Source organism: Neolamprologus multifasciatus, chromosome 1 (assembly GCF_963576455.1).
Source record: "Neolamprologus multifasciatus chromosome 1, fNeoMul1.2, whole genome shotgun sequence".
Classification (NCBI taxonomy): Eukaryota; Metazoa; Chordata; class Actinopteri; order Cichliformes; family Cichlidae; genus Neolamprologus; species Neolamprologus multifasciatus.
This window is the reverse complement of record NC_140439.1, coordinates 29,564,124-29,580,107: the sequence shown is the minus strand read 5'-3', so window position 1 is coordinate 29,580,107 and position 15,984 is coordinate 29,564,124. Positions and strand designations below refer to the sequence as shown.

Sequence of the window (15,984 nt, the reverse complement as noted above, 5' to 3'; positions counted from 1 at the left end):
TGCAATGTGGACTTTCACACACAAGTTGCATTTTCCTACATGTCTGCGTTGTAGCTTCATGTAAAGACAAATGCATTGCGTCGTTATATAATATAGCCTGCAAGCAGTGAAATGAAATGTAAACTAAAACAGGGAGAGCAAAGAATAAAGAAATGCGTTTAAAAATATGTAAAAACATACTTTGTTCTTTAGTTATTTAAATACTAACAACAACCGAAATTAGGAACTAAACAGACGATTATCAGAATTCTGTTACAGAAAGTCACGTTTTCATGAAATTAAAAAAATCAGAAAATAGCAGCTAGATTTTTTCCAGGTTTCCCAGAGGTGCTACCAGCATTACAGACACAGCACGTGAAAATTCATTGCATGCGTGAAATAAAGACAATACTATGCTGACGGTGTGGTATTTAAAACTACTGCGTCGTAACTGTGACCATAAAGGAAGAACTAAAAACGTTTTTTTTTTTTTTCTAATTTCTTATTCCATCTGTCCCCACTAAGGAGAGCTCTTTTCCTTTAATCTTTGTAATAATAACCCCCACACTGTTTTAACTTTGATTCCCGCTTTTACAGTGTGTATACTGCTTACTTATTTTGTTAATTACTATTAATTGATTTGCCTATTATATATTTATCTTTAAAAAAAACAGTCTGTTATAACCTGATTCCACTACAGTCATCAAATTTTATGTGCCTTTTTTTTTTTTCCGCTGACTGATTCTGTTGTGTTTTCCTCTTTATTTTTGTCAATTATAATTTAGCTGTATATCCTAGAGTCTTAACTTTGTCCTAGGGAATAATAGGGCGTGGAACACGACCTAACTAAGCATAGTTTCTGAATAGATTCACTTGTTTGTTTGTTTTTAGGACATAAATCACATGACATGTTAGAGCAGAGCTGATATTTACTTTGTTTAAAGCTGCACAGTCCATTTATTTAACCTGCCCATTAAATAGCATAAAAGTTTTTAGTATAAACACAGCAGATGTATAGAAAAATATATCTATGATTAAATTACCCAAAAATCAAATAATAAAAATATGTCATTTTGAAGCCATGGGATAAATTCTGTATGTATGTATACATAAATATGTGTGTTTTTATATATATTTAGACATGGCCCTACTATATATAATTCTATATATCCTTCAGGTTTTTGTCAGTCCTGCGAACCCAAATGGTTGAAATTAAAAGTAAAAATATTAAATAAGCCATACCCCTCCCTGACTGAAAAAGCCTTTCTTAAGTCCTAACCTTGAAAATCAGACAGTGCAACCTATTTTTGAATTTGTTTCTATACCTGTGCAATAGTCAGACACAACAGAACACTTCAACATGTGCTACTTGAAGTTGCTTCTTCTCTCCAGTGGATGATATTTCAAATGAACATGGCTTTCACAATTAGTCCTTTATTGAGTTAATCAATCAAACACCTCACAGTGACAGCTGTTGTTTTTTTTCATTAAATGACTAGGACTCCATCACAGGATGGTGACACAAAAGGCAGTAGCTCTATCTGTTTACACTGCGATTTGTTTGATTTAAATCTTTTTCTTCTGTGTAATAAAAACATTGTCAATATTTTTCAAGCAGTTTGCTGTATTTAAATGGTAGCTCTGGGGTATGATAATTATAATTTGCTCTGTCATGGCTCTATCATGAAGCTAAAAAGACTAAAGATCAAACTCCCTAATAATGCAACCAAAATTTACATGTTCCAAAGATTTGATGACTCTTTAATTTGGTGGTTAATCATAGTCACTGTTCCCATACTTTGTCATGTGGTGCTCTGATAGATCTGCTCGTTTCAATTGCCTCACGCAATTGAGGGGTGGACTATGAAGCAAGATTAATGGGGTAACAATGGATTAGGTTGAACTTTCTTGGCCCTGCCTGACCAGTCAGCTATGTATAATGTATTAATTTGTGTTTGTAAATTCAGTTTAAAATCATCTGGAAGAACCATTTTTCTCTGATTATTTTATTTATAATATTTTTTAAATGCAATATAGATTCTCTATTGTTGAAAGATCTTTTTAATGAGCAACTTTCAAGTCATATCTTTCGATAGATCGATAGATCGATACTTTACAGATATTTCATCTTGTTTGATTCTATTTACAGAAAGGAAGTTGTCAAATTTTATTCACAATAGAACACAGAAGAAAAACCATATGATAACAAGCTGGATGTTACCTCCCTTCTCTAGTCTGAAGGATATGATGTCCATGTTTTGTAATAATAATTTTGAAATTCTATTAATCTGACCACAGAGCAGTTTTGCACTTTGCTTCAGTCCATTTTAATGAACTTAGCCAAAGGAAAATGTCAGTATTTCTTCTTCTATTTCTGGATCATATGGCTTCTTTACCTGATAGAGCTTATAGAGCAGCAAACTGTGTTTACATAAAGTAATTTAGAAAGGTTTCTGAGCCCATGAAGTGACACTAATGAAAGAATCATGCTCATTTTAAAAAAAATCCTGTCCTGCCTGGCAGCTTTTGCAATCAGAATTATGATCTGTAGGCACTGTTGTGCCAAACATGTAATAATAACGATAGAGTACAAATGCACAACGTATTGCCAACTGCCGCACCTGTAAGAAAAACAAATATACAACACCTGGAACACAAACATTACAAAAATGCACAGGTACATAAATCAACAACCTTCTTGTGGAGTGTGTGAGAGTGAGAAAGATAAAGAAAGAGAGTGTCGAGTTTGAGTGTGCCTTTGTCACAAAATGTACTTGAAAATGGGTAGCCTGGTACCCGGCAGAAGATAGAGAAGGAATCAGTTATAGGGATAATTTCATATAGAAAAAAGTCATGTGTTGCTAAACCTGTCCTTTTCATGTGAAGCAGAAAGCTTAGCTTAGCAGAGAAAGCTGTTAAACACTGTTGTGATATGCATTTTCTCTGGGTTTTAGATTTTAGGTTTTGTCAAGCCACCCATTGCAAAATAAACCTGGCTATGTTGAACTTCCTTCGTAGTACATCCCACTGCTTCTTCTGTTATATGTTAGTAGGATTTGGTTAGGTGAAACAACTCTGCTTGACAGTGGCGTCACTGGCTGTCTTGGCTGAAGACAACTCCCACTTGTTTCCTGATTTCATCCATGATCTCTGTCAGCAAGACAGAATCTGCCAGAGGCATCCGTGGGCTCTCCTTAAGTCCTGCAAATGAAGACAAGTTTTATCCAAATTCTGGCTTAGGGACAGATGTTATATTTTAATAAGTGTAAATTATGTACATATTTAGAATGAACTGTAATTTATGAGAAGGCAGGAATATAAAGATTATGTAAATTATTATTAGAAGTAAAAGTAACAGTACTGTAATATTCTGTGAGCTAAAGGACAAGCACTCATTACATTCAGTCCTAATCTGATGAGTACAATTGGTGTATACTTCTACATTTTCATTTGTCGCCCTGAGAATGCAAGTGATTCTCTAAACTGCAGTGTCCTTCTTACAAACTCAGCTTTCCTTTGAAGCAGTGGTTTAGACTGTCTCTTCAGAGAGAAATACACACATTTCCTTTTATCATGACCTACCTTTAAGCAGGCACTGCCTCACTTCTTCTGCCTCATAGCGCAGCCCGGTGCTGTTGGTAAAATTCAGAGGGAGACACGGCTCAGGCAGAGGGTACTCTGTTTCCTTGTCATTCACCAGCAGTTTGGTGGGGCAGTGCATGGGGCCAAGAACCTGTACAGTGAAAAGGAAGCAAACTTTTGTTTCAGTCCCTCAATTTGCAAATTCATCAAACACAGTGAGATCTATGTCTGAATATATTGGTTTAATTAAATGTGAAATTAGTCATCAGTCAGCACAGTCTTTGCATGTCCCTGTAATTTCTTAATGAACTCAAATGGTCCTGTACAGGACGAGCACAGCATACTTTAATGGAACCCTTACTGCCCGCAATGACAGCGTCATTTGGAAGTCGGGCTGCAATTGAAAAGGCACACAAGGCCATCCTCTTCCTGGAGAATTTCATCGTCACAACCACTGATTCATCCACTCCTGTTAAAAACATTCAAAAACATGAAATTATTGAAAGCATCAATTAAATTAGCATTAAAATGTTGTTTTAGACCTCTGCAGATGCAGTTTTTTTATTATATATTTCAACTGAGTTTGAAATTAGGTTTATTTATTAGTTTTTTTTAAAGAAGATAGTATACACAATGAAAGAAACTATTTTTTATTATTCAATAAATTGCCAAATGTCTTCCATCAAGAAAAGAAACTGCTTAATACATATATTATATGATGGTTTTGCACTAAGATATCTTTCAGTGAGACATGCAGTTACATATTCTCCTGCCAGTTTTACCGTATTACTGTATTCTCTGGGGGGATTTGGATTAGTGTGACATTTTAATGATAAGTCTTGGATTTTCTGTGTGAAATTCTGTCCTGCGGTGTTTACATTTTAGACAATTCATTTAAAAGTGATTCCTCTGTATCACACAAACTGTGCTTCTTTTCCTCTATTTGTTTTTTTATGGCAAGGCTCAAGCGTGCGTTTGTGATCGCTGAAGCACGGCCTGTGGTAAATGATACTAACATACATCCTATTTCTCCCACATGATCTGAATCATACCTGAGTCAAGCAGCACCCCTGTGGCTTGGATGGACTCTGGCCTTTCACCATTGAACACCATCAACACAAACTGCAGGCAGTACACTCCGATATCCAGCAGAGCTCCTCCACCCAGCTCCTTCTGCACTGATCGGGGAATGTCAAGCTGAGGGGAGCCAAAGTAGGCTTTTACCAGCTTCACGTCCCCAACCGCCTCCTCTGCCAGCAGCCTGCGCACCTCAGCATACACAGGGAAACAGCGGGACCAGATGGCCTATGAGGAAAAGGGCAGATGATCCAGTCTTGCTACAGAACTAAACAGTTGAAACTGAAGTTTCACCTGAGCAGGCATTTATTATAAAGCTCCTCAGTTATATGACTGTTGTGGCAAATCTGTACTGTGAACAATAATTTTTCCTGTCAATAATGTAAAATAATAGGAATGGCAATTTCTTACAATGCATGTATATAATTTGACCATTGGGCTTCTTACTGGTGTAAGCCAAAAACAAATACACAGTTGCATTTTATGTTACAATGTTTCAGCTAATTTAGAAGAAGCAAGAACAGAAAAACATTGAAAGCTGCAGGTGCATTGTGCACGAAATGGGAATTAAAATGTGATCATCAAGCCAGGTGCAGATGTGTCTGGCTGTGGCCACAGGTTGCAATAGCAACCTGAATTCTATTCCATCTGAGCACAGATAATGTTAACTGCATGCCTGTGAGGCTGATAACCCTCAAATAATAATAATAACATTAACATTTTCCAAACTGTTTATTAACTTTTGCTGTGTTTTGGAAAGGCATTAGTTTAGTGACTTATATTTGCTTATTGGTCTTTTTACAACAGCTGCATGCATGACAATAATTCCATTTTCAATTCAATTCAATTTTATTTATCACAACAACACTTGACTCAAAGTGCTTTCAATTAGGCAAAGACCCTACAACAGTAGAGAAAAAAATCCCACCAATCATTTTACCCCCTATGAGCCATCTGCCATGTCCAGTTAGATATGGGGAGGGAATATTAATACACAATTAATATTATGGCTTGTTGTATTTAAACATACCCAAAAATTGTGATTTATAGATGAAGTACTTCCAGTGTTTAATTCAAGGATTGTTGGTAGCAGGTCCTGACAAGACTGTCTCCCCCTCACTAGGCTGAAATGTTTGCAGTAGCTCACATTAAATGCTTACGCTAATTTAATGTAACATGTTAACAAAATATAACATTTTGGATAAATAATCTGCCTCCATGTTAGTGTTTTAAATAAATTTTACAGTAATGAAGTTTATGTTAAAGTATGTGGGATGAACATTTTGTTTTAGTACTGAATTGTGCTGCATCAATAATCATTCAATTTCACTGCAATGAGCACATTTCTGGCATTGTGACCTCCCTAGGTCATACTAATTATTGGTTATTACATTTGTTCAAACTGCGTTTCTGCCTTAAGCTGTATAACGTGTTGGTCTGCATATTTGGAAATTTTGTTGTAAAATTGAAAAATTGTTGTACCTTTTTCCACTTTCTTAGTAAATTGTTAAAAAAAAAAAGAGAGATTTATAAGATTTAAGATCATTGCCTTGGGTTTCATCCTGAAATGGACAGTTCTTTCCTTATTCTGTGGCACTGTAAAAACTGACCCTTAAGTTACCACTACTGTTAGCAAGTGTCCTCAGGGCAAAGCTATAAATGACAGCACTTCATCCCTTCAGCCTTACCTCCATCAGGAAGACATTGTTTTTCTTGGCTGTGGCAACAAGGTCTTTAACCTCTCTGGAGTTCATAGCAAAGGGTTTTTCACACAGCACATTTTTCCCAGCCTTGAGGAACAGCATACCAACTCTCCAGTGTTCTGTATGCAGCACTCCCAGATATACAATGTCTGTGGGAACACAAGTTTTTCATCCAAACAATAAAACCGTCACACCCTTATCTCTAATTGTGCAGTCATATTATTCCCTACTTACCAATTTCTGGGTCATTGGCCAGCTCCTCATAGCTTTCGTAAGCCTTAGGAATACAATGTTTCTGGGCAAAATCTTTGGGATGGTCAATACTCCTCGATGCAATGACAGCAATCTATGCATAACATTAGAAAAGGAAAGGAAAAGAACAACAAAACAAAATCAAACAAACGCACACACTGCACACCTGTTCAGTGTATAGGGGACACTCTGTGTGACAATGTTGTACCGAACTTCCTTAAATTGAGTACCTGATGATCTCCCGGAGGCAGAGTCTTAATGGCCACACTAAAATCATGGCTGATCTTTCCAGCTCCACAGAGTCCCCATCGAGTTGCCATGTTGACAAGTGACAAATGAGTAGGCTATAGTGTTGCTTCAGAAAAAAAAAAAGCCTGCGCTATGACCTCTCGGAAATCCTGCAAATCGGGAGAAGACACCTACTAAACGAGACTGCCCTGTAAAAATAACTGCCTCTTAGCTTGTTTGTACAATACAGTCTTTTATTGTCTTAAAAAATTAAGACGGACTTTTGCGAGATCTCGCAAAAGTCCGTCTTAATTTTTTTTCTCCCATGTCCCCTGCGGGGCTCCGTACCCTGCGGGGCTCCCCTGCGGAGTACAAGTCCATTTTTAGAAACAATACATACTTTTTGATATTAAGCAATTTCTAGCGGTGGTGCAAGAAAGGGCGTGGAAAAAACGTGGAAAAAACCAAACATGGATTTCATCTGACCTGTCTTTTTAAAACTCTCAGCCAATACAAAGTATAGTTTTTCTTCACGTAGGAAACAAAGATTCTCGCAATATTTATTAACAGTTTATTTTTGCTTCATATTATTGGGCGTATTGACATTTTTCTTAAAATCTTAAAACTGACGATAGATGTGTACTAAGACAGCATTGGTTACGCAACAGAACTTGCCCAAGATTCCGCTCATTTTTAAGATTTCATCACTATTAATGTAATCCCATGATATATATCAGCATATCAGCACAAGAAACTGATATTAATTATTTTAACGCATTACGCTTTTCAAAAATATATAAACAGTGTACAGAGTAGTGTGTCTCACTGTATCCATGGTAACATTATACTTACTGTTTCTTGTACGTGACATCTAAATCACGCCCATGAAATTCTAATATTCTTCTAATATTCTTCTAATTCAATGTCATATGTCATAAATGAAATCAGGTATTATTATTATTGTTCATTTTTTCCCCAAGTAAAATAGCTATGGTATATCATACGAGTGACCATAACGTGACCGATTACGCATGCGAAGCTGATGGGAGTTTCGTAACTTTCTTACCATACTTTGCGGATTTCTTGTCGTGTTACTCCAGACATACAACACTGTGTCAATAAAATTATGTAAGAAACTGATTTCAACAGCACGTCTAACCGCTGAATTATGAGGGAAAATTTTATGTTTGAATGACTGGGTAGATTTGTGAACAGTGGTTTGATAAAAGACATATCTGTTGTTCAGCAGATGGAAGTTTTCAGGGCCACCGTAAGGTCATGATTGAGTTTCCCCACCTGGTTGCCATATTGGACACCGCTGATTGCGAGATTAGGTTCAACTCAGCAGCTACTGTACTCGGCCTCAGAGTGGCGACACAGCATACGTGTGGACTTTATGACGTAACTTTTTAAGTTTGCCAGTATTTTTGCATCACAGTGGAGATATATGGAGATACGGGCATTGCATTGTTATATGATATAGCTTTGAATCAATGAAAAGAAACAAAATGCTACAAAAGAAAAAAAAGAAGGAATAAATAAATAAATATTAAAAACATTCACAAACATAAAAGCAGTTTAAATGTTTTAGGATTACAAAAATGCAAAATCACCACATGAAGGTATTTAAAATACATTTGAAATAAAGGCAAAAGCTAAAAATGCAACAGCTATCTAAATTTTGAAGCAATATTGTTGCAGTATTGTTGAACGATACAGCGGATTGCTTCGGTTACATTTTCAGCAGCCATCCAGACATTTTCCAGAAAGTGCTGCCAACATTGGAACCAATAATGTGTCTTCTTAAAATTTATTGCATTTGTGGAATAAAAATAACACCATGCAGACAGAGTGGTATTAAAACCCGAATTCTAATATTAGCCATGAAAGGAGAGTATTTAAACCAATGTGCTTTTTTGTTCCAATTTCTTATCTCGTCCAACCCCACTAAGGGGAGCTCTTTGCCTTCAATCGATGTGTAATAACACTACATTGACTTTTATTTCCTTGCTTTATGTTTTGTGCTGACTAATGTTAAAAATTTGTCTTAATCAAGCTGCACTGGCATTTTAATTTTCCTTTGGATTGGTAAAGTACCTATGATAATACTTGCAATATTTTTAATTTGGCTGTTATGTGTTTAGTTTGATGTAACTTTATTCTACTACAATCACATCAGTTGTAAATTAGTTGTATATTTTGTAGTCTAAACGTTGGTTCGTGGCATAATAATTGCTCTAGTTATATCTTCAGCTACTGTTGATTTTAAAATGGAAAGCATCATTTATTTGTTTGTACGACATAAATCACTTCAGCTCACTTGTTTCTCAAAAAAACAGCGGGCATGTTAGAGCTGATATTTGTTACTACCTTGTTTAAAGCTGCATGTCACATTTATTTAGCCTATTTTAACTAAGACACACAGCACAGGATGTATAGAGAGATATGTATATAATTATATCATCCATTAATCAAATAATCAAAATCTATCATTTTGAATTTAAGGGGTAAATTTTATATCAGTGAAACATTCTTCAGTTTTTATCCGTCATGTGAGCCTATAAGGTTGAGACGAAGTATTAAATGAGCCATGCCCTTCGCTGACTCATAAAAACCTTTCTAAGTCCTAACCTTGAAAATCAGACAGTGCAACCTATTTTTGAATCTATTTGTACACCGCTGCAAGGGTCAGACATGACAGAACACTTTGATTCAAATGTGCCACTCGAAGTCTCTTCTTCTCTCCAGCGGATGATATTTGAAATGAAACATGGCTTTCACAATCAGCCCTTTATTGGATTCATCAATCACACACCTCACAGTGACAGCTGAGTTTATCTTTAAAGGACTAGGACTTCATTACAGGATGGTGACACACAAGGCAGTTGCTCTATCTGTTTACGTTGCAATTCATCTGGTTTAAATCATATTTTCAATCTCTCTGCTTAATCTGTGTAATACAAAATTTGGCAATGTTTCTCATGTAGTGTATTTCACGGTATTTACATAGTAGATCTGGGGTAGGATAACTATGTTTTGAGCTAACATGGGTCTATATTGAAGCTAAAAAGACTATACGGAGAGCAAACTGCCTAATAATGCAACCAACATTTACCTATTCCAAAAATTTACTGAGTCCTTCACAGCTGCCATGCTTTGTCACATGGTGCTCTGATTGATCGGCTCATTCCAGCTGCCTCAAGCAACTCCTTCTGTTACATGTTAGTAGGATTTGGTCAGGTGAAACAGCTCTGCTTGACAGTGGCGTCACTGGCTGTCTTGGTTAAAGACAACTCCCACTTGTTTCCTGATTTCATCCATGATCTCTGTCAGCAAGACAGAATCTGCCAGAGGCATCCGTTTACTCTCCTTAAGTCCTGCAAATGAAGACAAGTTTTATCCAAATTCTGGCTTAGGGACAGATGTTAAATTATAAGAAGTGTAAATTATGTACATATTTAGAATGAACTGTAATTTATGAGAAGGCAGGAATATAAAGATTATTTAAATTATTATTAGAAGTAAAAGTAACAGTACTGTAATATTCTGTGAGCTAAAGGACATTCCAAGCACTCATTACATTCAGTACTAATCTGATGAGTACAATTGGTGTATACTTCTACATTTTCATTTGTCGCCCTGAGAATGCAAGTGATTCTCTAAACTGCAGTGTCCTTCTTACAAACTCAGCTTTCCTTTGAAACAGTGGTTTAGACTGTCTCTTCAGAGAGAAATACACACATTTCCTTTTATCATGACCTACCTTTAAGCAGGCACTGCCTCACTTCTTCTGCCTCATAGTGCAGCCCTGTGCTGTTGGTAAAATTCAGAGGGAGACACGGCTCAGGCAGAGGGTACTCTGTTTCCTTGTCATTCACCAGCAGTTTGGTGGGGCAGTGCATGGGGCCAAGAACCTGTACAGTGAAAAGGAAGCAAACTTTTGTTTCAGTCCCTCAATTTGCAAATTCATCAAACACAGTGAGATCTATGTCTGAATATATTGGTTTAATTAAATGTAAAATTAGTCATCAGTCAGCACAGTCTTTGCATGTCCCTGTAATTTCTTAATCAACTCAAATGGTCCTGTACAGGACGAGCACAGCATACTTTAATGGAACCCTTAGTGCTCGCAATGACAGCGTCATTTGGAAGTCGGGCTGCAATTAAAAAGGCACACAAGGCCATCCTCTTCCTGGAGAATTTCATCGTCACAACCACTGATTCATCCACTCCTGTTAAAAACATTCAAAAACATGAAATTATTGAAAGCATCAAATAAATTTGCATTAAAATGTTGTTTTAGACCTCTGCAGCTTATTTACAGTGTCATCTTTATATATTTTATATATATAAGTAAAAAAAAATCATATATTAAAAAAAATGCTTACATTAAACTAAAAGAATAAGCTTTTTATATTATTATGGTGGCTTTTGGGGAGACATGCAGTTACATATTCTCCTGGCAGTTTTACCGTATTACTGTATTCTCTGGGGGGATTTGGATCGGTGTGACATTTTAATGATAAGTCTTGGATTTTCTGTGTCAAATTCTGTCCTGCGGTGTTTACATTTTAGACAATTCATTTAAAAGTGATTCCTCTGTATCATACAAAGTGTGCTTCTCTTGCTCTATTTGTTTTTTTATGGCAAGGCTCAAGCGTGCGTTTGTGATCGCTGAAGCACGCCCTGTGGTAAATGATATTAATCTACATCCTATCTCAGCATACATGATCTGTGTGCTGAATCATACCTGAGTCAAGCAGCACCCCTGTGGCTTGGATGGACTCTGGCCTTTCACCATTGAACACCATCAACACAAACTGCAGGCAGTACACTCCGATATCCAGCAGAGCTCCTCCACCCAGCTCCCACCCAGCTGAGGGGAGCCAAAGTAGGCTTTTACCACCTTCACGTCCCCAACCGCCTCCTCTGCCAGCAGCCTGCACACCTCAGCATACACAGGGAAACAGCGGGACCAGATGGCCTATGAGGAAAAGGGCAGATGATCCAGTCTCACTACAGAACTAAACATTTGAACCTCAAGTTTCACCATGAAGTACCATGAACCATCATTTTTGCTAGTTTTGCTTCTTATATGAGTCTTGTGAGCATCAAATTTGTATTGTCATGGCAGTAATATTTCACTAATCTGCAGTGGAGAGTAAATGCAAACTCATTTATTTTTGTGCCACATTAAGCAGAGATTAAATAGTAATATTTATTTGTTACATTTCGACCTGTAATTTTTCACCTTATAGGAAATGTTTAAGATATTGAAAAATATGATTTTCTGCTATTTTCCTTTGAGTTAGATGAGAACATCATGAGCAGTGGTCTGTCTGTTAGGATGCCTAATTATGAAGCTACAGTCAGCAAACTGCTTGCTTTGCATAGACTGGATACAGCTATCCTCAATCTGTCTTAAGATAACAAAACACAATTATTAGCTCCACTAAAGTGTATTAATTTACACTTTGTATCTTGTGTTTTGTTCATCCTTTTTATAATCTGTTTTAGACATTTTATACCCTTCAGAACAATTTCATAAATGGTTTTGCACTGGAGTATTGCACTGAAATGCCTACAAGATATAACATAAAGAAAATATAATATCCTGAACTAGCTCACAGTAGATACATTTTCAACTTTTTTACAGATCTAAGGAAGCCATTCCTCTCCATTTATAGTGTTTTTATTGTGCTAAAATAAGCTGCTTTATTTCATTTTTAACCATTCGTCCAACTGTATCCTGAAATGTTACATTTTTGCTACATAACATTTAAAATGATTACCTTTATTTTTCATCCTGAAACAAATATTTTCTTTTGTTGTGGTAGCTTCAAAACAGCACCTTCAATTACCCCTATTGTTAGCAAGTGACACCAGAGCAAAGCTGTACAGAGACTACTGCATCCCTTCAGCCTTACCTCCATCAGGAAGACATGGTTTTTCTTGGCTGTGGCAACGAGGTCTTTAACCTCTCTGGAGTTCATAGCAAAGGGTTTTTCACACAGCACATTTTTCCCAGCCTTGAGGAGCAGCATACCAACTCTCCAGTGTTCTGTATGCAGCACTCCCAGATATACAATGTCTTTTTTTCTCTCCAAACAATAAAACCAACACACCCTTATCTCCATTTGTGCAGTCAGATTATTCCCAATTTACCAATTTCTGGGTCATTGGGCAGCTCCTCATAGCTGTCGTAAGCCTTAGGAATACCTTGCTTCTGGGCAAAATCTTTGGTACGATCAATACTCCTTGATGCAATGACTGCAATCTGTGCATAACAAGATAAAATGCACACACACACATTCCAGATCTCTTTAGTTGAAAGGACATATCCTGTGTGACAGCGCAGCTGCACGGAGCTTGTTTATATTGCGTACCTTATGATCTCCAGGAGGCAGAGTCTTAATGGCCACACTGAAGTCATGGCTGATCTTTCCAGCTCCACAGAGTCCCCATCGAGTTGCCATGTTGAATTATATGGTAAGTGACAAATGACTAGTGTGTTGCTTCAGTAAAGATCTCAGCTGCTGGCGAGATGTAACCTTGGAAAGGTTACACGTTCAGAGGAAGGATCCTACTAAACTATTGTGCCTTTGTGATAGCAGATAGAAGGCTCCTGCAGAGGTAGTGACTGTAACACACACACACACACACACACCTTGCTGTTTTGCTACATTGTTGCTGATACAGGTCTTCCAATCCAGGTTGAAGTTGTTTGAACCGGTTGTGTCCAACAATCTGTAACATGGGGATCACCGGGGCCCATCATTAACATGAAGTAGTGCAGAGTTTAACGTGTATAGGCCAGGGTGAGGGATCACCTTGCCCATAGATCAGCAGTCTTCCACAGTACTTCAGGTCAAGTATCGGAACCACGAGGTGCTTTGTTTTCCACTGGGAGAGAAACTGATTAACCTGAAATGGCTTGACAGCCACAGAGAAGCCAATGATTAAACCAGAGTCTTGTGGGGGTTGCTGGAATAAATAGATATGCTGGCTTCACAGAATGCTCATGGAGCCCAACGCAAGGTAATTTAACTGACCAGTAAGCTGAGCCAGGATGACTATGGAAAAGCATCAGCACACTTACCCTTGAGCTAATAATTATCTATTTAGCCAGACAGGTGGTTGTGTAAACTTCCTGCAACATGCTGCCAGTAGAGGACACTACGTTGTCAGCAGAGATTACTTTCTTCATCAAACTCTGAGGATTTGGCAAGGCTTATCTAAGGAATTATGTACAGGTTTGCAAAATCAGGTGACTCATGCAAATGGCTGATATACTTTCAAAAGTATCTGCCAGGAGTCAATGGAGGTTACTGAGAGCATCAAATCAGGATAGCTGACAACTGTTTCAAATTCAACTTAAAAGTCCATCTTTTCCATTAATTCCTGTCATAAGTATATGATTTATTTTCCTGGAGGTACTGCATGCTGTTTGGAATTCAGTGGAAGGCCAATCACCATGGTGTCTGCAACATCCTCATTATAAAAGAAAAGGGAATTTTATCAATGACTTCTCACTGGCTGCTTTCTTTTTGTATTTCACTTCCAAATGAATTCTGGGAGCTGTGTGCCGTTGTCATAACAACAAGGTATCAGCTGGGCAATTTGTATGCAAATGGCATTGGGCTTGGCCTGATATCCTTGCCTATACCAAAAGACCTGGTTGCCATGGGAATGCCCGACTCCTCCTTGAGTCACTTTTACATTTTTGGGGTAAAACACACATCTGCATTTCTTTAACGGGGTGATTCTGTGACATCACCACAGGTAATAAGAAAAGAGAGGTAGAAGTGTGATAGAGGAAGTGTAACCAGAACGGGAAAGTGCAAGTAGATTTTGAATTGGTGTGAAGCAATGAATTGGTTCCATGCTGTTTGACTCAGCTGCCAGCAGAAGGGCGCATAACGCAGAGGCTCAGGTGGTCAGAGAATGGTGCTTTGGATGGGATTTGGACAGGTTCGCCCAACTGTATGGCACTTGGACCCTACCCAGTATCACCCTCAGGATGCATAAATGCCACCTCTTCGAGTAGAAAGTGACAACTAGGTCATAGTGAATCATACTTTTGCTTTTAATGAAGCAAAAGCTAAAAAGTGGCCATCATATACTCTTCGGCCACATAAACTGAAATTGTATTTCTTAACCTGCTGTGGCTGGACTGGAAAGAGGCAGATGGTAAAGACAGCTGATTTGTCAAGTTATTCAGAAAACTGGCGTGCAGGAGGAAACCAGGAAACTCATTAATTCAGCACGGGCATGACGATTGCCTTCCATTTGTATCACTTCTCACTCTCTTTATTTGATTAAGAATTCATGCATCATCTCTTGTCTGCATCGTTATTCCACCGAGACATGAAAGAATGACAGTCGATGGGTCATGTGACCAGTCACAAGTTTCCTTAGAGTGGGCGGAGAAACTTCCCTGTGAAGGTATTTGATCACAGCAGACAGCTTTGTTTCACACTTTGTCATATCATTTCATCTGTGTTGCTGTCAGGAACGACCCCTCCACCACCCGACCTCGCTGTAACACTAACAGCACAGAAGTATTAATTGAGTATTTCTCGAATGATTGAATTATTTAGGCTCGCAAGTGAAATATTTAAAATTTGTAAGACAAGCTGAATGAATCTTATTTGCTTTTTTCTTTTGTTTAACACTTAATTAATTTTAATTTAAGGTAACTTGTGAAAAGAGTAAATGCTACAGTGGGATTCTGCAAACCCGATTACCATTAAACTGCTTGATATTTCATCACCAACTTTAAGTAAAGGGGGGAAAGGAGCACAGAAAGTCACCCTAATCCTGTTTTGATTGAAGTAGATATGCAGAGGGCTTTTTACCCCCTCCTTCCTCCAGCTGGGAAAGTGAGAGCCATCTTGGTGATGCTTTTTTTTTCTTGTAGGGGAGAGTCGGGGGTAGTACTGCAGCAGTTATGGGAGCCCCATCACTGCTTCATCTCTCTCTCAAGGTCACTGCAGAGGACGAGTGACAGGCTAGATGAGTGCCAGCCATTTTGAGGGGAGGTTAGGAGTTTGATGAATCTAGGAAGGGAGAGGGAGGTGTGCAACGAGGGGTAATAAGTCATTTTGTCAATGCTACTGCATGTTCTGATGTGTGGGCTGGGCTTTTTTTCTTTTTTTTTACT

General features: G+C 37.9%; 1 protein-coding gene and 1 pseudogene across 2 annotated transcripts; both read right to left on the bottom strand.

Moving 5' to 3' along the window:
* Positions 1-64: 64 nt before the first annotated feature.
* Positions 65-7,060, bottom strand: LOC146526026 (trans-1,2-dihydrobenzene-1,2-diol dehydrogenase-like). The gene is made up of 7 exons (XM_085163694.1): positions 6,824-7,060; positions 6,576-6,687; positions 6,327-6,490; positions 4,614-4,866; positions 3,906-4,030; positions 3,562-3,712; positions 65-3,180 (listed from the first exon to the last, which is right to left on the bottom strand). The coding sequence occupies exons 1-7, from the start codon at positions 6,911-6,913 to the stop codon at positions 3,071-3,073; spliced, it is 1,005 nt and encodes a 334-aa protein (XP_085019820.1). The 5' UTR covers positions 6,914-7,060; the 3' UTR covers positions 65-3,070.
* An 89-nt stretch (positions 7,061-7,149) lies between these two features.
* Positions 7,150-15,394, bottom strand: LOC146526025 (trans-1,2-dihydrobenzene-1,2-diol dehydrogenase-like; annotated as a pseudogene). Its single transcript, XR_014875294.1, has 7 exons — positions 13,208-15,394; positions 12,987-13,098; positions 12,749-12,912; positions 11,572-11,805; positions 10,929-11,053; positions 10,585-10,735; positions 7,150-10,198 (listed from the first exon to the last, which is right to left on the bottom strand). The product of XR_014875294.1 is annotated as a trans-1,2-dihydrobenzene-1,2-diol dehydrogenase-like (transcript).
* Between the last annotated feature and the right edge of the window lie 590 nt (positions 15,395-15,984).